This window comes from Chamaea fasciata, unplaced genomic scaffold, assembly GCF_029207755.1.
Source record: "Chamaea fasciata isolate MVZ Bird 193981 ecotype frontalis unplaced genomic scaffold, bChaFas1.0.hap1 SCAF_28, whole genome shotgun sequence".
Classification (NCBI taxonomy): domain Eukaryota; kingdom Metazoa; phylum Chordata; class Aves; order Passeriformes; family Sylviidae; genus Chamaea; species Chamaea fasciata.
Genome location: NW_027094113.1, coordinates 1,150,002 through 1,171,652, shown reverse-complemented (window position 1 = coordinate 1,171,652; position 21,651 = coordinate 1,150,002). Strand labels below are relative to the sequence as shown.

General features: G+C 55.5%; 1 protein-coding gene across 8 annotated transcripts in view; it reads left to right on the top strand.

Annotated features, from left to right (window-relative positions):
- Positions 1-21,651, top strand: part of TCF3 (transcription factor 3) — an 84,487-nt gene that overhangs the window by 33,390 nt on the left and 29,446 nt on the right. For 5 of the 8 annotated variants that reach the window (XM_066205683.1, XM_066205686.1, XM_066205685.1 and 2 more), the window contains exons 4-6: positions 10,399-10,472; positions 11,544-11,640; positions 21,032-21,099. In XM_066205683.1, the coding sequence (XP_066061780.1) occupies positions 10,399-10,472; positions 11,544-11,640; positions 21,032-21,099 (239 nt within the window). The remainder of the gene's footprint in view (positions 1-10,398; positions 10,473-11,543; positions 11,641-21,031; positions 21,100-21,651) is intronic. The other 3 variants (XM_066205684.1, XM_066205689.1, XM_066205690.1) reach the window with 1 other exon arrangement.

Sequence of the window (21,651 nt, the reverse complement as noted above, 5' to 3'; positions counted from 1 at the left end):
CTCACACTGGGCCTCTGTTTCCATCTGCATGGAGGGAGCAGAGCTGTCCCTCCAAAACACGGCTGATCTGAGGGACAGTGAAGAAAAGCGACTCCTCTGACACCTGTTGTGGGTCTGACTCAGCCCAGTGTTATTCTTGGTCCGTTTCCCTGCACTTTTGTCCCTTGGACCCTCCTTGACATCCTGCTTCTGGCAGGGCCATCAGGTTTGGATGGAGGCTGGGGATGAGGGACATGGGTAGGTTTGTCCTGGAGTGGCTGGGGACAGGGGACACGGTGGGTTCGTCCCGCAGGCTGATGACCTTTAGAAAGCCCTGACTGTGTTATCCTCCATCCCCTTCTCCTCCCGCTCCTTTGTGCTCGTGTTTGGTCACTGCTGGCCTTTGTTTTTACAGCTGGGGGAAGTGTTTTGAGCTTTAAAGTTTATTTTCTTCCCTCTGGTTGTCGTCACAGGTTTGTTTTCTTTCTCCGTGTGGCATCTTGCTGGCTCTCCCAGGGGCAGGGAGAGGGACTGGCTGCAGCTCTTGGGGCGTTCCTGCTGGAGGGACCAGGATCCTCCCTGCATTTGGGAGGCCCAAAAGTCTCTCTGCCTTCACTTCTCTCTCTGGATTTTTATCACACAATCACAGAATGGCTTGGGCTGGAAGTGACCTCAAAGCCCTTCTCATTCCACCCCTGCCACAGGGGTGCCCACTGTGCCCACTGTCCCAGCCCCCCACCCTGAGAGGAAAGGAAGGGGCTCTGAGCTCTCCCTGGAGCCTTCTCCTCTCCAGGTGAACAGCCCCAGCTGTCCCAGGCTGTCCCCAGAGCAGAGGGGCTCCAGCCCTTGAAGCAGCTCGGTGGCCTCCTCTGCACTGGCTCCAGCAGCTCCACGTCCTGCTGATGTTGTTCCCCGGGGCTGGGGCAGCTCTGCAGGTGGGGTCTCACCTGAGTGGGGCAGAGGGGCAGAATCCCCCCCTCCCCTGCTGCCCACGCTGGGGGCTCAACCCGGCACAGGGGGGTTCTGGGGTCAGTGCCTCTGGCCGGGGCAGGCTGAGCCTCTCACCCACCAGCACCCCCAAGTCCTTCTCCCCAGGGCTGCTCCCATCCATCCATCCATCCATCCATCCATCCATCCATCCCCATTTTTTAGTTTAATAATTCCTGTCCAGTCTGACCCATCCTCCAGGAGGAGCACAGCCCAATGATTCACTGCTGGTGTGACCTTGGCAGCCTGGATCAGGTCCTTGCCCGTGTTCTGGTCACAAGGGATGGTGGCTGTGCCCCAGTGCCACCATGGGCACCCCCGTGCAGTCGTTTTGTAAGGCCTTGATGAGACTTGGGCTGGCGCAAGTTATTAATTTCCTTAACGATGACTTAACACAAAGGCAAGCTTTTATTTTGGTTACCATAAAATCACTCCCTAAAATGCCATGGGGGCCTTCCTTTACATCTGCAAATATGACTCGTGTCTAAAGTGAGGGATGGCTGGATTTGCTGGTTGGGTTTTGTTGGTTTTTCCAGAACTTCCACACCCTTCTGCTGGGCACTGGTTTGTTTTTATTTATTATTGCAAATAATAAATAAATTTATTATTATTTATTTATTATTGCATACAATTATTACTGGTTATGCACATGGTGGGATTGTTGGGGTGTCCTGAGCAGGAACAGGAGTCGCACTCAGTGATCCTTGTGGTTCCCTTCCAGCTGAGGACATTCCAGGATTCTGTTTCTAGGATGCCACACCAGCACCCCCAAACCCAGCCCAGGCGCTGCCTTGGAGCCTGCCCTGTCCTTTGAGAGCAGTTTCAGTGATACCAGAGCATCTTCCCAAAGACTGGGAGTTGCTAAAGCACTTCTTTGACTCTTTCCCCTCTTTCTGGCTTTGTTTGGTTTTGGTGTAAGTTCAATTTCTCCCCATAGTTATCCCTCATGGAAAGCCAATGGATCATTTTTCCCCACTCCTTCCCTGGTTCTCTGGTATTTTTCCTCAGCCCCAAAGATTTCCTAAACCCCATCTGTGTGTGTGCAGAAACTGCTGAACTGGAATACAGTGCAGGAGATGCTGAGCAGATGCTGAGCAGAGGAATTAACAATCACCAAAGTGGTGGCATCAGCTTTTTGAAGTCAAAAATTATCCCTGAGTGCACATTTGGGGAGGGGGCGGCAGCAGCAGGTGCTTCCCTGAATCAGGGGGGTGTGTGGGGTGGATGGGCCTGTCGTGGCTTTGGGTTCTGGGTTCATTCATCATCACAAAGATAAAGGGGCAGAATCTGCCCCAGAAATCATGCAGGGATCTGTGAGTTTAATGTGGGTGCTGTTGTGTGTCCCCCCTTGGGGTGCACGGTCTGGGGCATGGTGTCACTGGGCTCTCCTGGTCCAGAGCATCTGTTTATGGAGTCCTGGCATATCCTGGGCTGGAAGGGACCCACAAAGATCATCAGTCCAACTCCTGGCCCTGCACAGACCCCCCAACAATCCCACCCTGAGCATCCCTGAGAGCGTTGTCCAAACGCTCCTGGAGCTCTGGCAGCCTTGGGGCTGGGACCATTCCCTGGGGAGCCTGGGCAGTGCCCCAGCAGCCTCGGGGGGAAGAACCTTTCCCTGAGCTCCATCCCAAGGCCTGACACAGCTCCAGCCCTTCCTGGGCTCCTGTCCCAGAGGGAAATGCCACCTGGCCCGTTTGATGCCCCTGGACAGGTCTGGCAGTGGCAGCACGTTCCAGCCCCCTGCCATGTGCAGGGACACCTTCCAGTATCCCGTGTTGCTCCAAGCTCTGTCCAGCCTGGGCTTGGACACTTCCAGAGCAGTGGAACAGCTGAGCCTCTCTGTCACAACCAGTCAGTTTTGGTCCAACCTCAAATTTCAAGGCAGTGAAGGGGATAAAACGTCCCCTGGCCGGCCCCAGGAGCAGAGCCCTCCAGGGTGGCATTGCCAGGGACCTGGTGCTGCCTTCCAGGTGTTCAGGGTGGGTTTTTTATCCACCCCCCTCCCCCCTTATTTTTATTTTAATTGTTTTGTCGTGCAGCGGGAAAAGGAAGTGAACAAATTGTATGGTCCTCTCCACAATCGACGTCCTGTAAACAGCTCCCGGCTGCCTTCCACTCACAGCTGTTTTTTCCTATTTGGGGGTGGATGGGGCTGGTAAATAAACAGGAATTCTGGGAGCTGCTTCCAGCACCCCCTTTTCCCTCACAGGGGCTGTGCCAGCACCTCAGAGCCTTTCCTGGGGGGTGTCCGTCACCAAATGGAGCCAACTCTCTTCAGGAAAAACAACTTTGCTGGTTTTCCTGGGACTAAAGCTAATTACTAGTCAACTAATTTTATTGATTTCCAATCCCTTTTAGCAGAGATTTTGCTGTGGGGCTGATCGCCAGAGCGATTAGCCCACAAAGCCGCTTAATTTGGAAGTGTTTATCAGGCAGCCTTCTGTCACCTCTGCTTCAAATCAAATGACGGTGGCACCGGTGGCCCTGCCTGTGGTGGCCTGTGCTGTCCCACCCCCGAGGGAGGCAGGTGGGGAGCAGGGCTTCTCTGGGTTAAATAACCATGCCAGGGGGTTTGGAACAAGATGATCTTTAGGGCTCCTTCCAACCCAAACCATTCCATGGATCGAAGTATTCCATGAGCTTGAAAAGCTGCTGGCTGTGGGGTTTTTTACTCCCAGCTGCCAGCACATCCTTGTCCCGCTCCAGCCCTGGGGCACTGCTGTGGCTGCAAAGCTGGAATTTCCCTCCTGGCCCTCAAATCCCCACTGTGGGCACTGCGTGGTCTCTGTTGAGGATGGAAGATGCACCTTCGTGGCAGTTACAGCTGCTTCCAAACCTCCTCCAGCCACAGGAGGGATTTGGCCTAAATATTTCTAATAGAATTAAAAAAAAAAAAAAAAAAAAAAAAAAGCCTGGCCCAGTCATTTTGCTGGAATCAGATTAGGGAGGGCAGATTGTGGAGGCCAGGGGGAGGGAGAGGCTCAGCCTGGCTCAGTCACAGCTCCAGCAGCACAGACACCCCAGCAGTGTCCTCCAGTGTCACCCCTGGGGCTGCTGTGAGGGTCCCTCACTGCCTCCTCCTCCTGACAAGTGAAAATGAGGTGTCTTTGGGACATTTCGAGTGATGGGAAGAAATCCCAGAAATTTCTCCCTGTGAGGGTGGGGAGGCCCTGGCACAGGGTGCCCAGAGCAGCTGTGGCTGCCCCTGGATCCCTGGCAGTGTCCAAGGCCAGGCTGGATGGGGCTTGGAGCAGCCTGGGACAGTGGGAGGTGTCCCTGCCATGGCAGGGGTGGCACTGGATGGGCTTTGAGGTCCCTTCCTGCCCACCCATTCCATGGTTTGAGCCTGCGGTGCTGCAGCTTCCCAGCAGTGCGTGTTCTCCTCAGGGTATCCTTTATTTCAGGATTTAAGAGCAAAAACTCTGTATATGCTTTACAAATGGTATCTGAGAGGGCTCAGGAGCAAAACATCCTGTTCTCCAGCCCTGCTTGTCCTCTGGATCCAGAGAGGTGGCTGCACACCCCTTGAGCTTTGCTTTGAGCAAAGCAGTTGTTAGGGACTGGGCTTGTTTTAAAAGTTCTTTCACAGAATCCTGGAATATCCGGAGTTTGGAGGGGCACTCAAGGACCGTCGAGTCCAACTCCTGACCCTGTCCCATTCACACAAAGGCCAGAGGCTGCCTGTGTCCAGGGGGTCAGAGCTGACTCCACAGCCACGTTCCCTCCCACACCGTGTCCACGTGCTGTGCTCGGGGCTCCCGGAGCAGCCCCTGTGCCTGGGTAGGTCTGGGGGCTCTGGTTGTTGAAACCAGGGCAGCCTCTCTTGGTGCGGCATTTTTGGCTCCCATGGATGGCAGCTGGAAGGCACAGGCTGTGAACTGAGCAGGAGGGATGTGGGATGGATCACAGAACCCTGCCCCCTTTTAACGCCTTTACATGGAATAGTTTGGGGTGTTGGGACATTAAATCCCATCCAGTGCCACCCCTGCCATGGCAGGGACTCCTTTCACTAGCCCAGGTTCCCCCAAGCCCCCTCCAGCCTGGCCCTGGACACTGCCAGGGGTCCAGGGACAGCCACAGCTGCTCTGGGCACTCTGTGCCAGGGCCTGCCCACCCTCACAGGGGAGAATTTCCTCCCAATATCTGAAGCAAATCTGTCCTCCTTTCGGTAAAACAGTTCCCCTTTCCTATCACTGTCCTGCGTTTTCTTGTTGGAGTTGTGTGTCCAAAGAGGTTCCATTCCTCCCGGATGGGAACAGCTCTCATTGCTCTGTGTCACTGGACACTTGTCCATAGCCTTTGCGAGGGTTCATTGCTGCACTGAGGATGGTTTTTCTGAGCCTGAATGTGGTGAAATCATTTTTATCCCTGCTGAAGCTTAGGACGGCTCTTGTCTATCAGCTCTTGGCTGCGGCAGGAAAACCGTGAGGAAAAAAAAAAAAAGACTGTCTGACAGCTACATCTTATTCTATTAGTATGTTTTAATTAGAGCATGAGCAAGAAATGTGTTATGAATATTCATGCTCAGGGTTATTAAAATGCACAATTAATCTGTACGCAGTTTAATAACTGTATTAATGGTGAGAGGAGGTAGCTCCTATTTTTGTCGTTTCTCAATTGGAAAGTGTGCCTTAACTTGGGTAGTTGGGAAATGGGGTTATTTTAAAATCAAGTTGGCTCCTGCCAGCAGCACAGGCACGTGGGCATCTCCAAACCTTGCACACCTCACGGTGGGAGAGCGCTGGAAGAGTGACAAAGCCAAGCCCTGCCAGGATGGAGCTCCCTCGTGCAGGCAGAATCCAGCTCAGTGCCGTGGGGGTTTTCAGTCACAGAATCACAAAATCCCAGAAAGGTTTGGGTTGGAAGAGACCTTAAAGCCCATCCAGTCCTACCCCTGCCATGGGCAGGGACACCTCCTACTATCCCAGACTTCTATAAGCCCCATCCATCCTGGCCTTGGACACTGCCAGGGATCCAGGGACAGCCACAGCTGCTCTGGGCACCCTGTGCCAGGGCCTCCCCACCCTCACAGCCAACAATTCCTGCCCAATATCCCATCCATCTCTGCCCTCTGGCAGTGGAAACCATTCCCTGTGCCCTGTCCCTCCATCCCTTGTCCCCAGTCCCTCTCCAGCTCTCCTGGAGCCCCTTCAGGCCCTGCCAGGGGCTCTGAGCTCTCCCTGGAGCCTTCTCCTCTCCAGGTGAACAGCCCCAGCTGTCCCAGGCTGTCCCCAGAGCAGAGGGGCTCCAGCCCTTGGAGCAGCTCTGTGGCCCTTTGGGTATGGTCTCTCTTTGGTGACTTGGATTTATGCTTTTTTTTTGCCAGCACTGTGGGTGTTTTAAGGCAGCAGATCTGTCTGCAAGTATGGGGCAGTTGGGGTCCAGGAGATTCTCATGGGATCTCCATCTCACCTGGGGCAGCTCCTGGGCGATGCCCGGAGGCGGGAAACACATTCCCAGGTGCCCCAAGGTGCCTCTGACCCTTCCCTGGGCACCTGGGTCACCTCAACAGCTGCTGGGGTCCCCTTGGATGAGCCCAGAGGCTGCTGCGACGTGTCCTTCCCACCCCAGCTTCCCTCTCTTCTGCCCCATCCTCTCCCTGCACTCGTGTCCAGCCTGGCTGCTCCGTGCTCACAGAGCCAGGATGTGTGACCGTGTTTGGGGTGACACCGTGTCCAGGGGCTTTGTGCTGGGATGGAGCAAATCCTGCTGGTGGGAGCTTTTCCAGACACTCCTGCCCATGGCCAAACCTTGGGATTTTGCAGGGCTGGCTGAGGGCATTTGCTGTGAAATTGTAGATCATCAGGAATAGGAGGGGAGGGAAGACTGGGCTGGGAGGGTATGTAGGACAGATGCTAGACATTGAAAGAGGGTAGTCTGCTTTTTCCTGGCTTCATCCCAGAAATTCCTGAATTCCTAAAACACCTGCAGGTGTTGAAAATAGGGAGATTTTTTTGCTGGCACCTTTCAAGCCAGTGGCTGCAGCTTGGGGAAGGTGCAGGACTTTATTTTCCAGGAGACATCAGTCAAAGCTGGCATGGGCACCTTCAGAGGTGCTTCCAGAACCTTGGGATGCTCTTTGCTGCTTTGGTGGGAGAGTGGAAGCTCACTTCACCTTGGCAGCCACAGGAAATACCCGGAGGGAACAAGAGACCTTTTGGGTTTCCCCAGGGGTTATAGAATCCCAGAATCCCAGACTGCTTTGGGTTGGGAGGGACCTTAAAGCCCATCCAGTGCCAGCCCTGCCATGGCAGGGACACCTTCCACTATCCCAGGCTGCTCCAAGCCCAGTCCACCCTGGCCTTGGACACTGCCAGGGATCCAGGGGCAGCCACAGCTGCTCTGGGCACCCTGTGCCGGGGCCTCCCTGCCCTCATAGGGAGGAATTTCTTCCTCAAAAAAAAAGGGCTGGTTTGCTGTGACCCCCTTTGGGGTCCCAAAGGGGCCAAGCAGGGGTCGGGGACCCGGCCATGCCCCGAGTAAGTGGCTCATCCTCTGCAGTGGCTGTTGGAGCATTCAGGGGTTTGGCTGAATGCTCCAGGGTCTCTGCCATGGTGGTGGCACCACAGGGTGCAGAAGCTCGTGGCAGGGGTTTGTCCTTGTCTAGGGCATGTGTGACCCTCATCTTCAGCCTTTCCCCCTGTGCCACTCACTTTCCTCCTGTGTCTCCTTTCCCTCCTTCGTTGGGGGCACCAGGCAAGGATTTACTTTAATTTTTCAGGAATTTTGGCACAGAATCCCAGAACAGGTGAGCTTGGAAGGACCACAGTGGCTCACCGGTCCCATCTCCCTGCTCAGGCAGGGGCATCCCAGAGCACAGATTGTGTCCAGATTGTTTTGGCGTAACTCAAGAGAATATCTGAAGGTTCTTGAATGTCTGAAGGGATGTTCAAGGGAGGAAGACTCAGCAACCTGAGGAAAATTTCCCCGGACTTCCAGGCACTCTATCTCCCTCCAGAGCCCACTGAGCATCCTTTCCAGGCATATTCTGGCCTGGGAATGCTGCTCTGCTGTTGGAGGGCTGGTGGCAGGACCAAGGGCTCTGTGAGAGGTCAGGGTGATCCAGGGTGACCCAGGACTTCCAAAGCACATCCTGCGTAGGGCAGGACCTGGCCCCCCACACCTTGGCTTCCCCTCTGCCTCTGAGGCTCCTGGGGTTCCTCTTGGAGACTGTGGTGCCACAGTCCTTGTCCTTCCAGCCCGAAGGGACCACTTTTCCAAGGATGTCCAAGGCTGCTCATCCTGCTCATGTCTTCTCCCCCACCCTTGGGGAGCTTTAAAACCACCTGTGACAGCAAAATGACTCAAAGGAGCGTTTCTGCCTCCTGCCTCGCCGGGGTTTGCAGGGATTGCAGATGAATTGCTTTGGAAAAACACATTAGCAAAGCAAAAGTTTATTCTAGGAAGTAGGAGGTGGGAGAATTGGCAGTAATTCTCCCTAGTATCCAAGGTATTATTAGAGGCTTATCCCTGCTCTGCACAGTAATCACATTGGAAATTTTTGATTAGAAAACAAAATCTAAATGAGAATTATGAATATTCATTAGGTGTGGAGATTAATATGCATAATTATGCAAATTAGACAGCAATTAAACACCAATTCTCTGGGGAAATGATTAACACAAAGGCACAGAAATAGAAGGATGTAATTTGAAAGAAGTTTCTGGTTAAATGAACAGTGAGGGGAGCGGACGAGACAAATCTGAGGCATGTTTGCCATAATAATCAGCTTTGCCAAGCGAAATGGGAGTGAGCCCTGACCCCCTGCCCCCATGTCCTTGCTGCCACCCAGCTCCCAAAAGGACACCCCGGGGCCCCTGGAAGTGCCATCCCCGTTGGAAGAACCAGCACAGGCCGGGTCCCCAGAGAGCCCTGGGGCCCTGGTGCTGCCGCAGGGCGATGCTGCTGGGAGAGTTTGGGTCACTCCAGGGCCGGTGTGGCCGTCACCCCTGGTGGGGGGCTCAGGGTGTCCATGGGTTGGGAAGTGTCCATGGCTGGTGCCACCATCACTCTCAGGCTTCTGCAGATCTGGGATTTCTCCCTGTCCAACCCAGCAGAGTTCACAGTGTTTGTGCAGCACCTCCAAAGATGATGGATGCCCCCACCCTGGCCAGCCCCTCTCAAATCCCTGGATTTTCCCCCTTTGAACACTGACTGCTGCTCACCAGCCCCTGGTCACCCACTGGAGCAGGAGATGGAGCAGCACAGTCAGATATCTTCCAGCTGAGTCAGGTTGAGGATGATTTCCAGGGAAGGTTCCTTCCTTGTGCTTGTGGTATCAGCTGGAACTGTGGGAGCTGTGCTGATGCAACATCCTAAGGTTTTTTGTGTCATGGTGGACATTCCCAGCTCAGTGAAGGGGCTCCAGGAGAGCTGGAGAGGGACTGGGGACAAGGGATGGAGGGTCAGGACACAGGGAATGGCTTCCACTGCCAGAGGGCAGGGATGGATGGGAGATTGGGAAGGGATTGTTGGCTGTGAGGGTGGGGAGGCCCTGGCACAGGGTGCCCAGAGCAGCTGTGGCTGCCCCTGGATCCCTGGAAGTGTCCAAGGCCAGGCTGGACAGGGCTTGGAGCAGCCTGGGACAGTGGGAGGTGTCCCTGCCATGGCAGGGGTGGGATGAGCTGAATAAGGTCTCTTCCAGCCCAAACCATTCCATGATTATCTGACTCCCCTGGGTGCCTCGTGCAGCCCAGGAGGTGCTGCCTGCAGGGACTTGGCAGGGGATGAAAGGAGCCGATTTCCCACCGCAGCCTGTGCAGAAACATTGCAAAACCGTCTGCCTGCTCCTCTGCTGGTGTGGATTGGATCCCTTTTTGCTGAGGATATACTTGGGAGGGCTACACCTGAGAAGGCTGGGGATGTGCTCTGATGGCCCCACTTCCTCAGGGGAACCCTGGGGGGCTGCAAGAACACACCTGGACACTCTGTAACTTTGGACCCCCTGCAATTCCCACCTGAGGATTTCACCTCTGGACACTCTTTCACTGTGCTCAGGTTGAACAGAATTGGCCCATGATCTTGCAGCACCATGGGCAAAATTCAAGTTCTGCTGGAGCATCCAAATGGATGCAATGTGTTTTTGATTTATAGTTCAGTCCCTTTCACCGTCGCTCTCCGGGGGAAGGAGGTTCATGGGTGCTCTCTGGAATAAAGGAGTTAAAATACTTGTTTATCCTCTTCCCACTGTCCCATGTTTTGAACCATTTCCAGGCTGTGGTGGGATTTGCTTTGAAGTTTATGGAATAACTCCCAGCGGGAGTGGGAAGGTGAGGAGGCAGAGGGGAGGCTCGGTCACGCCAAGTGGAAGTGGTTTATTAATGAAAATATTGTTTTGTTTGTAGAAGGAAGAGTTAATTTTACGAGAACACCTTTGAGGCTTTGCTGATAAAGCAAAGAGTAACCTTTGTTCTTCCTGTTTTTCGGTAGGCTTGGATGAAAGATCGGGATCAGGTTCCTGGGGAACGGCAGATCAAAACAGCTCCACGTTTGACCAAGGAAGGGTAAGGACAAAGCACAAACACCCAGCTCCAACCAAAACAAACGGGGTCTTTCTCAGGCCTTTCAGAGCCTTGGGTCTAACCCTGCAACAGCTTTTCTTGCCCCATTTTGGACACCACGGGTTCTGTGAACTCTCAAGGGTTTCCCCCTTCCCCATCTCCCCAGCCTTTGCTGCCTTGAGGTCCCCTTGAGGTTTCTCCTCCAAAACCCTCTCCCAGACCTGCACTTGGATGGGCTCCTGTGGCTGCTCGGGCACCTCCCTCCCTGCACCCAGTGTTGCTGTGGGGAGAGGGGGCCCAGGGGCTGGGACAGGTCCCCAGAGGAGACATAAGTGGGTTGGTCGAGGGATCTGAGTGGGTTGAGGGATCTCGTCTGGTGGCAAAGCTTCGTGAGCACCCACCCCACAACACTTTGGGAACCTGAGGAGAGAGTCCCTGCAAGGCACCACATTGTCTGATCATGGCACCCTCGGTGGGGATGGAGAACTGGGAAAGGTTTTGCAGGGAAGGAGTTGAGGCTGCAACACCTCATGGCTGGGGCCTGAGTGTGGGAAGACAGAAATGCCACAAACTTCATGGAAATGGTGTCGTTTTTGTGTTGATGGGTTTGTGAGATTCATTTTTGCAATGGCACCTTCCCCTCCCCTCCAGTCAGTGACAGAGCTGGGGCTGTGGTGTCAACTCTCACTTGTATATTTAGAATTTATATATTTATATAAATATATCTAAAAGGGTACAGTTATATTTATCCAGCCTTTTCCTTGCCCCTTCATCCTCTGGTTCAGGGAGGGGCTGCCTGGCTCTTACCTGGTGGGTGCCAAACTGCCCAAGAGCTGCCAGCATGGGGCAAAGTGTGGTTCCATGTCCCCAGCTGCCATGTCCTCTCCCAACACCACAGCCTCTGCACTGCCCAGCCCTCTTCTTGGCATGAGGATAAAATCCATTCCTTGCCCTTTTCACAAAGAGCCTTTGGCTTTGTCCCTTCCTGGGGGAGGCTGGGCCCTGGCAGCCTCGTGTTTTGGGATTGGGCTCAGCATCCCCGCACTCGGGTGTGACCGTCCCCTGTTGTCCCAGCAGAGCTATGGAGAAGGGCCCCACTACGGTGAGCACCGGGACCTGCCATCCCACAACAGCATCTCCTCATCACCATTCCTGGGAGCTGGACTCGTGGGTGAGTGCCTGCAGCTGCCTGGCAGTCCCCAGGGCAGGGGACACGTGGCACTGGCTGGCCCCTGGTGGGGGGAGCATTGGGACGGCATTGCTGTTCCCTGCGCTGGACCTGCTCCAGGTGGTCTCCAAGCTGTGGTCCAGGGAGGTGGTACCCAGAGGGTTCCATCAGTGCCAGCTGTGCCAGTTGTGCCAGTGTGTGGGTATTTTTCCCTGCTTTATGGTAGCACCCTGAGGCAGCAGCAGGGATCGACGCCTGCCGGGATGGGCTGAGTGTGCTCCTGGGAGCTGGGAATTAGGGGTGGGAGAGATGCTCATTGTTAAGGATTTATTAAGGATTTGGGATGACCCTGCTTAAGTGGGGAGGTGGCACCAGATGATCCCACCATGGTTACTTCCAACCAGGCCCACTGGGTGACTGTGGCTTGCAAGGGGCTGGTGGCTGTGTCACTTCCCAGAGATCTGGGGGTGCTCCCTTTGCTGCAGCGGGGTTTGGAGGGGCCTCTTCCCATATCCTGCCAGGCTCCAGCAGCCTTGTCTGGTTCCTCCATCCCCAGCTCCAGGCAGGCAGCGTGAGGAGCTCACAGAGAGCGCTGGGGACGGTGATCCTGCGTGGCCAGATGCATGTGACCATTCACCCAGTCACCTCTCCCAGCTCGGGGGTGGGAGGAGAGATTAAGAGCAGAAAATATCCCTCCTGGAGGGCTTAGAGAGCTCTAATGGCATTAGGTCAGGAATTGGGGTTAGTCCTCCCGTCTTTGCCCACGCAGGGGTGGTTGAAATGCTCCAGCACATGTGGAAGGAGCAGGGCCGGGGCAGGGCTCGCTCGTGGTTGGGAGGGAGGGGTAAGAAAAGGGAATCGTGTTCGGAACAGAAAATGCCCCCAACATAAAATCCCCCTGTGGATGTGGTGGCGAAGGGGAAGAGCAGAGAGGGTCATGCTGGACAGGAGCAGCAGCCAGGCCCCTCCTGGCCTGGGTCAGGGCTTGGGGCTCAGTGTGAGCTCTGCTCCCCCCTTTCACTCCTTGTGCTATTGGAGACAATGTTTGGGTGTCCCTTGGGGATCCTGTGCAGGGGGATGAGCCTTTCCGAGCAGCTCCCCCTGCCCCTCTGCAAGGAGGGATCTTCCTTCTCCCTCTCTGCCCCAGGCGGATGTAAGTGGAGCACAGAGGCGTTTTTGGGTAGGACAGCAGAGTCCTGCTGCAGCTCAGCACGGCTTGTGGGGGGATGTGCGTGGGGGGACCCATCCCAGCCCATCCCACACCTGGGGCCAAGGCAGCCTTGAGAGTTTCCAGCTGAGAAGGAGCCGCCCGGGAGGATCACGGAGGTTTCCCCTTTGATGTGTGTGGGGAAGATGCCTTTGGCTCCCTCTCAGAGCCGGGGCTCCGGGTCCTTGGCAGCCGCTGCGGCTCTCCTGCGAGCCCAACCGGTCCCCAGCACGTGGGGCTGGAGCCTCAGTGGGTGATTTCCAGTGGCTCTGGAGCTGAGGGTGAGCACTGACCCCGTGGCCAGCAGGACTGTGGCCACACTCTGGCCCCACGCTCAAGGGGCTGCATCTCCCCAGGGAGGTCAGGGGAAGCACCAGGAGCTCCACCACTGAAATAGGGAACAGGCAAGGGGGAAAGGGTTCCTCGTATTTCCAAGTGCCTTTTGTTCCTAAACCTGAACGTGGTTAAAGCAGAAAGCTGTCTGGGAGCAGGTTCCAAAATACACAAATCAGTTTTCACTGTAGAATCAATGAATCATGGAGTGCTTCGGGTGGGAAAGGACCTCAAAGCCCATCCAGTGCCACCCCTGCCATGGCCAGGGACACCTCCCACTGTCCCAGGCTGCTCCAAGCCCTGTCCAGCCTGGCCTGGGACACTGCCAGGGATCCAGGGGCAGCCACAGCTGCTGTGGGCACCCTGTGCCAGGGCCTGCCCACCCTCACAGCCAACTTCTTCCCAATATCTCATCTGAACCTACCTCTTTGCTCATGTGCTGGGAAAGAAGGACATGGGGAAGAGCAGGGATGGAATTTTCTCTTCCTCTTTTCCAAGTTGCTTCTGAAAACTTTTAGAGTGGCAAAATGCAAAGGGATAAGGAAGAGGAAAGGCAGGAAAATAAAAGAATGCTTCTGTAAAAGCAGAGGAAAAATGGGAGGGAAAGGGGAGTTTTGGAAATGTGTCCCCTTGTCTGCCAGGCCCTGGTTGCCAGCAAGGTGCCCCTCAGGGCGGGAAGATCATGTTAATGAGGTGGTTGAGTGGAACCAGGGAATTTTAACATCTGAGGAGGTGGAGGGAGCAGATGAGGATGAACATGTTGTGGTAGTTGATGGATGAAAGGTGTGTGAAACATCTAAGCCCTAATCCAAGATCAGAATTTTTCTCTTTCCCACTCAACCTCTATTTCTTCAAGGAGGATCAGGAACAGCAGGAAGAACCATTTTGGGAGCAGCATTGATGCTCTGTGTTGGCAGTGGTAGGTTGGGCCAGTGGAGAGGGACGCTGAGCTGAAAGGGCCCCCCAAAACCAGCGTTGGGGCTCTGAGCAGTCAGGGTGGAGATGGCTCCTCCTGGGATCCCCCCGCCTTTGGATTTTGCGTTCCTGGAGTCTGTGCATGTCCCAGGGCCAGGCTGCAGCCCCCTATCCTCTGAGGATGGGCTTTAGGGACAGGGAGCACCTTTCCACAGCAAAGGGACACTACAGCAGGCAGCACATGTTAGAGAAATGGAGCAAATGGCGATTGTTTGCCACAGTTTTCTACGTGGCAAAGAAGGCTGTGCTCCAACCAGTCTTTGGTGGGCTGAGGAGCTCCTGCCAGCCTGAGCTTCGAAGCAGTGATCAATCACATCCCTGCCAGGGTGGAGCCTTCCCTTGTCCCTGCAGGCTGGTGGCATTTTAGGACCCTGAAGATCCCAAGGGGGATCGCAGGTGCAGCCAGTGCTCCCCCTCCTGCACCAGCCCTGTCACCACTCAGGCTGATCTGACAGGAGCAGGGAGCAAGGAGCAAGGAGAGAGATTGGGAAGCTGCAGGGTGGAGCGGCCCTTTGGGTAAGGGAGCAGTGGAATGCGTCCTTCGGGATTTCTGCCCAGTACCTCTGTGCTGGGAGCTGGTGTCACAAACTCCACGAGCAGCAAACTCCCTGGGAAAGGCAGGGCTGGAGGGATCTGCCTGGCCCAGGAGAGAAGGAAAGCAGGTCTGAGTTTGAGGGGAGCAGGACACTGCCAGCACATCCCTGAAATCGCTGCAGGCTGCATCCCTGCCCCTTGTTCCTGTCCCACTTGGGCCTTTTGGTGTCATCCCAGCACAAGCCCTCCTCCCCTGCCCAGGGTTCCCCTCCCCAGCCCAAGTCCCCTCCCAGGGGCAGTGAGGAAGGGGCTGCTCAGCCCCTGGGCTGGAGCTGGGGGAGTACAAAGCTCTGATTTAATCCCTGTGGTTCCCTGCGGTGGCCCCAGAGCAGGAGCAGCAGCCGCAGGGACGGTCACTGCTCCTCACCCCAGTCCAGCCCGGTCTTGGGGTGGTGACCATGGGGATCACAGGGTGCATGCCTGATCCAAAAGCAGTTTGAAAGGAAAAGCACTGATTTCTGTTCAGCTGTTGAGTTTGAGCTCATGGATGTTCTTTGGATGAGCTTGGGTCACAATGGGAGCTTGGCTTTGGGGCCCGAGAGGGGCTGCACTGACACAGCTCCTGTGCGAGATGCTCCCCCCATCCAGGGCTCCAACAGGGCTGAGGCTGATGCCCCTTCTGCTCTCATTAAAGGCACAGTGTGAGGGGAATCTTCAGTAACTTTCCTCTGCCACAGCTTCAGCTCCGCAGCTGATGGGGAAAATCAGAGCTCCCTGCAGGACGGGCTAGGCAGGGAGCTCTGGGCTGTGTTGCATTGGATGGAATAACCTAAATTTGTCAAAAGAATAAGAAAATAAATTAAAAAGTGTTCAAATGAAGGACACAGAGCTGGGGAAGGGTCTGAGGAGGGGCTGAGGGCACTTGGCTCGTTCAGCTGGAGCAGAGGAGACTGAGGGGAAGCTCCTCGGGGGCTGCAGCTCCTCCCGAGGGGAGGCAGAGGGGCAGGGGCTGAGCTCTGCTCTGGGACAGGGACAGGAGCCCAGGAAGGGCTGGAGCTGTGTCAGGCCTTGGGATGGAGCTCAGGGAAAGGTTCTTCCCCCCGAGGCTGCTGGGGCACTGCCCAGGCTCCCCAGGGAATGGTCCCAGCCCCGAGGCTGCCAGAGCTCCAGGAGCCTTTGGACAACGCTCTCGGGGATGCTCAGGGTGGGATTGTTGGGGTGTCTGTGCAGGGAGAGGCTGGACTGGATGGTCCTTGGGGATCTCTTCCCACTCAGGATATTCTGGGATTCTGAGGATCTAAGTGCCTGAATGGAAACACCATCAGTGTTCTGAATGAGAACCATCCCAGGCTGCTGGGTGGGAGGCTTTGAACCAGGTGAGCAGGTGCAGAACCACTGTCTGAGCCCTCCATTGCTCCCTCCTCCAAGTTTTCCAGCTTTGAGCCTTTGGTGCTGCTCCTGGAGGACAGGGAACCTCCTGGGGGGTTCTGAACTTCCCAGCCTGGGGTGGGGAGAGGTGACAGGGACATCCCTGGCTGTCCCGAGGTGGTGCCAGGACACAGCACAGTAACAAACTGGCTCATCCCAGAGGGTGAGGAGGGTGAGATGGGCTTTTCTGTCTGTTTGAAGATTTCACCAATTTCACAATTTACCATTCATCTTTAGCAGGGACAGGCAGGGAGTGGGATGGTTAAACAGCAAGGAAACTGATAAGCCATAACAGATTTCTTTCTAGTAATTATTTCTAGTAATTAGCTGCCTTTCAGAGCAGTGTTCCTAATCGGGTGGGTATTGTCAGAGCCTGTAGATTGGGGTCTTCCTGGACAATGGGTTTAATCAGGGGCTTGTCGCTGCTCCTGGTTTTTTAACTTCTTTTTTTCCTCCCCATTTTTAATCCCTGGCTGTGTTTTGCTTCCCCTTTTCCCCCAGGCTGGAATTCTAATGGAATTCTAATGGAATTAGCAGTGTGGGGCTGGGGGAGGTGCATGGTGGGTGGTGGCTGTGCTGGGGCTGGGGTGATGTGGGGGCACTGGTTCTGCCAGTGGGTGCTGGAAAATCTTGTAGGCAGCATTTAAATATTTTTTCTTGGGCTGACAAGTGCAGGGCCAGGAGTTGGACTTCGATGATCCCTGTGGATCCCTTCCAGCTCAGGCTATTCCGTGATTCTGTGGTCTGTGAGAGAAATGGCAAACCCATGAGTTTATTTAAAAGCAGTTTGCTCTGGTGGAGGTGAAATGCTGCCATGATTCAGGGTGCCAGAGCCAATGCCTGACACTGCCAGAGCGGGTGGGAACCTCTGGGAAGAGCAGTTTTTATTTTTCCACCCCGTCTCCAAGCTCAGGAGCAGATGTGCCTTTGGGAGGAGTCACACAGACGGCGTGGGGGGCTCCTCTGGAAAAGCCCTGGGTGAAGGCAGGGCTGGGGGAGGCATCCCAGAGCCCCACGCAGCCGGATCCTGCAAGAGGGAACATGCTGGGAGAGGAGAGAGGCTGGGAAATGGCTCCTTAGGCAGGGCTGGAGGCAGCACAGGCAGATGAGGGGCAGGAGAAGGAGCTGGCAGGGGGAAAGGCAGGAGAGGGATGCCAGAAAGATCTGGAAATGCTGAATGCTCTCAGCCAGTGTCAGGGTGCACTGACTCGAGGTGCCTCCACTGTCCTTCACCTCCTTCCAAAGGAAACCCCTTTCCTCTTCAAGGGATTTATTCCCACTATCTTCTCCTCCTCCTCCCACAAGACCCCTTCACGCCCATCTGCAGGAGTTCAGTAATTCTGGTGGGAGCAAGATGGAGTTTGGGAGATTCCTGGCGGGTTTTTCCCAAGTTACTGGGACATGTCTCCATCCTGATCCTTGCCTCCTCTCTGGGGCTTTTCCACCTTTCCTGGCTGATGCTCAGGGGTGACAGGGTGGGTCTGGGTTTGTCACCTGTGCCATCTTCCTGCCCACAGAAGCTGCTCCTTCTGCTGGCAAGTTTAGCCTTTCCTTGCTCAGATTGTGCACCTTTTGAATTTAGGTACATTCCAATCCAGAAAAGTTTGCCATTCTTTCTTCTGCTTTATTTTCATAAACAGTTAAGTGTGAAATTTCTTCTGCTGAGTTTTTTACTGCTTTTTTCACTTGTTATGTGATGATGGAGGGTGCATGAGCTGGGGCTGCCCAGGGCTGCCCTCTTTTTCCGAAATGTCCCCCATCCCATGGGGCACCCACAGAGCCAAGGGTGCAGCAGGTGCTGAGTGAGGAATGAGAGACATCCAGAGAAGGCTGGAGCAGTGCAGTGCAGATCTGGCACTGGGGTCAGAGAATCCCAGAATATCCTGAGCTGGAAGGGACCCCCAAGAATCATGAGTGCAGCCCCTGGCCCTGCACAGACACCGCAACAATCCCACCCTGAGCATCCCTGAGAGCGTTGTCCAAACGCTCCTGGAGCTCTGGCAGCCTCGGGGCTGGGACCATTCCCTGGGGAGCCTGGGCAGTGCCCCAGCAGCCTCGGGGGGAAGAACCTTTCCCTGAGCTCCATCCCAAGGCCTGACACAGCTCCAGCCCTTCCTGGGCTCCTGTCCCTGTCCCAGAGCAGAGCTCAGCCCCTGCCCCTCTGCCTCCCCTCGGGAGGAGCTGCAGCCCCCGAGGAGCCTCCCCTCAGTCTCCTCTGCTCCAGCTGAACCAGCCAAGTGCCCTCAGGTTCTCCTCAGACCCTTCCCCAGCTCCGTGTCCCTCCTTTGGACAGTATCCAACAGCTTTGGATCCTTCTGATCTTGTGGTGCCCAAAGTGCCCCCAGCACTGGAGGTGAGGCTGCCCCAGTGCAGAGCAGAGCAGGACAATCCCTCCCTGGGCCTGGTGCCCCCCAGGACACGGTGCCCCTTTGGGCTGCCAGGACTCAGCTGTCCTCAGATCCAACTTGCCATCGACCAGGAGCCCCGGGTCCCTTCCCACGGCGCTGCTCTCCAGCCTCTCATTCCCAGTCTGTCCCTACATCCAGGGCTGCCCCACCCAGGGCAGGATCTGACACCTGCCCTTGTTGAACATCACATCGCTGGTGGTTGCCCAGTGTCCCTTCACCTTCCCACACACAGCCAGGAGCGCCCTGGTTCAGCCCGAGTTCTCAGGTGATGGCAGAGGCTGCTGGATGGGGTGTGGAGCACCCTGGGATAGTGGAAGGTGTCGCTGCCCGTGGCCAGGGGTGGCACTGAATGAGCTTTAGGGTCCCTTCCAACCCAAACCATTCTGTGATTCCGTGATTCTCCGCTCCAGTCCCACATGGAAGCAGCAGTGTGTTACCAGATGGGAGACCTGGCTGCTGCTGTTCAGCCAACCCCCCTTGGCATTACCCTGCTTTTCCTCTGCCTTAGGAGTAATCAAGACCTGCCTGATACCACAACCTGCTGAGTTCTTTGTGCCCGTGGCTGGTGCTGTGGCGGATCGAGCTCTTAAGCTCTTTTAGAAATTAGGTCATTTAGGAGATCCATCCTCTGACATTTTGACCTTTGTTTACTTAACGTTTAAGCCTCTGAAAGGAAATGGCAGCAGCCCCCGGAGCCTCTGGCTGTCACTGGATGGAGGGAGGGGGAGGCTGCCAGGACCTTCCCATCAGGAATTGGGGTCTGGGGCTTGGGGGTTGTACTGGAGGATCCACACGAATATTTTTGGGTTGAGGTCAAGACCTCCATGGTAAGGTTGCAAAATAAGCAGCCTTCTCTCTTTTCCCATCTGGCACAGGGTGCCCAGAGCAGCTGTGGCTGCTCCTGGATCCCTGGCAGTGTCCAAGGCCAGGCTGGACATGGCTAAGAGGAACCTGGGACAGTGGAAGGTGTCCCTGCCCATGGCAGGGGCTGGGATGAGATGATCTTTAAGATTCCTTCCAACCCAAACCACTCTGGCATTCTCTGGTCTCTGGGCCCTGTGCTTAAGGGGGGCTGATTTGAGGCCTTTTGCTTCCCCTCCCCTCTTCATCTGCTCCCCAAAACCTCTTAAGTGGTGTGGGGAGGGTCCTGCCAGCCCCAGCGTCGCCCCAGTGCATTAACCTGCATCTTAGTGGCCTCAGGGCTGGCTTTAGGCTAAGCAGATTGGCAAAATCCTGCCCCTCCCAATTTTGCTCACTAAGCCAGACCGGAGGCAGGATGTGATCTGTGATCCCCTTTTCGGTAAGGGTTTGGGGGTGGGGGGTGGTAGAGTGCCTGTTCCCCACTAGAAGAGGGTCTGGTTTTGCTTTAGGGGGATGGAGAGAATCCCAAAGGACATTGTTGTACCTCCAGGTGCTCCAGGCACAGCACAGAACCACTCCCTTCCTCCCTTCCTTGTGTCCTTTGCTGTCCTGGCACCCCTGGGTGCTGCTGCCTGGGGCCACACCGTGCCCAGGGCATGAAGCAAGAGAGTGCCAGGATGTTTCAGAGAGGGAACATCCCACCAGGAGTCTGGACTCCTTCAAAACTTTACTTTCAGCTGCATGTGTGCAGGGTGAGGTGGTTCTGAGAGAAACCCTCACTGATCCTGAGTGCCAGAACAAGGGGGAATGGCTTCCCACTGCCAGAGGGCAGGGAGAGATGGGATATTGGGAAAGAATTTTGCCCTCTGAGGGTGAGGAGACCCTGGCACAGGGTGCCCAGAGCAGCTGTGGCTGCCCCTGGATCCCTGGCAGTATCCAAGGCCAGGTTGGATGGGGTTTGGAGCAGCCTGGGGTGGTGGAAGGTGTCCCTGCCCATGGCAGGGGTGGCACTGGATGGACTTTGAGGTCCTTTCCAACCCAAATCCTTCTGGAATTCTACAAAGTTCACAGGGGCACGCAGGCACCGCTGGCACAGGGCTTTTCCCACACAGATCCCAGCTGGCAGCAATGCTCTGGCTGTGAGGAACAGCAGGTTTTGGGAAGTTGAGCCTCCCCCAGGAAAGGGGAAGAAGGTGTCCAGTGCCCTGTGTGGAGCAGGAGCTCAGCTCTTGTGTGCCGGGATTGCATTTCCTGTTGTCTGGAAAGCACACCCGGAGTCTGGTCACTTGTCCTGGCCCTTGGTCTGCTCCAGTCCTGCCTCTGCCAAGTCCAGCTGGCCAGGTCTCCGGTGTCTGCAGGGAGTTTTTGGCTCGGGGCTGACACTGCCAGTTTCCATGGCCACAAGCACGTCCCTGTGCTGCTGCAGCTCCAGGCTTTTGGTGTTTATGGACCTGCTCTCCATGAACTTAAAGCACCTCGTGCTTTAGCAGGAGCTTTTCGGGCTGTCTCTTCATGGCAGGGCAGGATGAGCTGCCTCATGGGAACAGGATTTGTCCATTGGCAGGATCCAGGTGCCTGGAGGCAAAAAAAAACCAAAAACCACTTCCCTCTTACCCTAAACCTTGTCTTTCCTTTTCTCCATCTGCAGGGAAGAGCAGTGAAAGAGCCTCATACTCCACATTTGGAAGAGACTCAGGGATGCCAGGACTAAACCAGGTAATGATAAAATGCAGTGAGATTTTCTGCTTCATTTACTGGCTCCCGAGAGTGAGAGTCTGATAATGAGAACCAGCCTGGATTTACACCTCATCTCCATGCACGGGGTCCTGGGAAGCCTCTGCTCTGCTCCCAAAACCTCTGTGGAGTGTTGGGGGCTCATAGTAGTGTGTGCTGCTGGCTCAGAAGAGTAGCCAGAGGTTAGAAACTGTTGGTTGTAGTACCCTCTCGCTTCTTTCCCACTCTTCCTCAGCCTCACTCGTTTTGTTATTGTTGCTCCTGGTTTGTATTTGATCAGCCGTGACACAGCCACGCTGCCTTGCTGGGGAGTTCCAGGGAGTCAGATTTAAGCAACACCTTTCCCTGTGCCAGGCTGGCCGTGGGCAGGGGAGCGTGCCAGGAGGCTCCCTCCCCCTGCACTGCCTGCCCTGGGCTTTCCCTCTCCCTCTTCAGCAGCATCTCCCAGTTCCCTGGCCAGTGCGCTGTGTCCCAGGTCTGGGGAGGGTCTCTGAGGTGGTTTCTGTGCTGCTGCAGCATCATTTGACTGTCGGG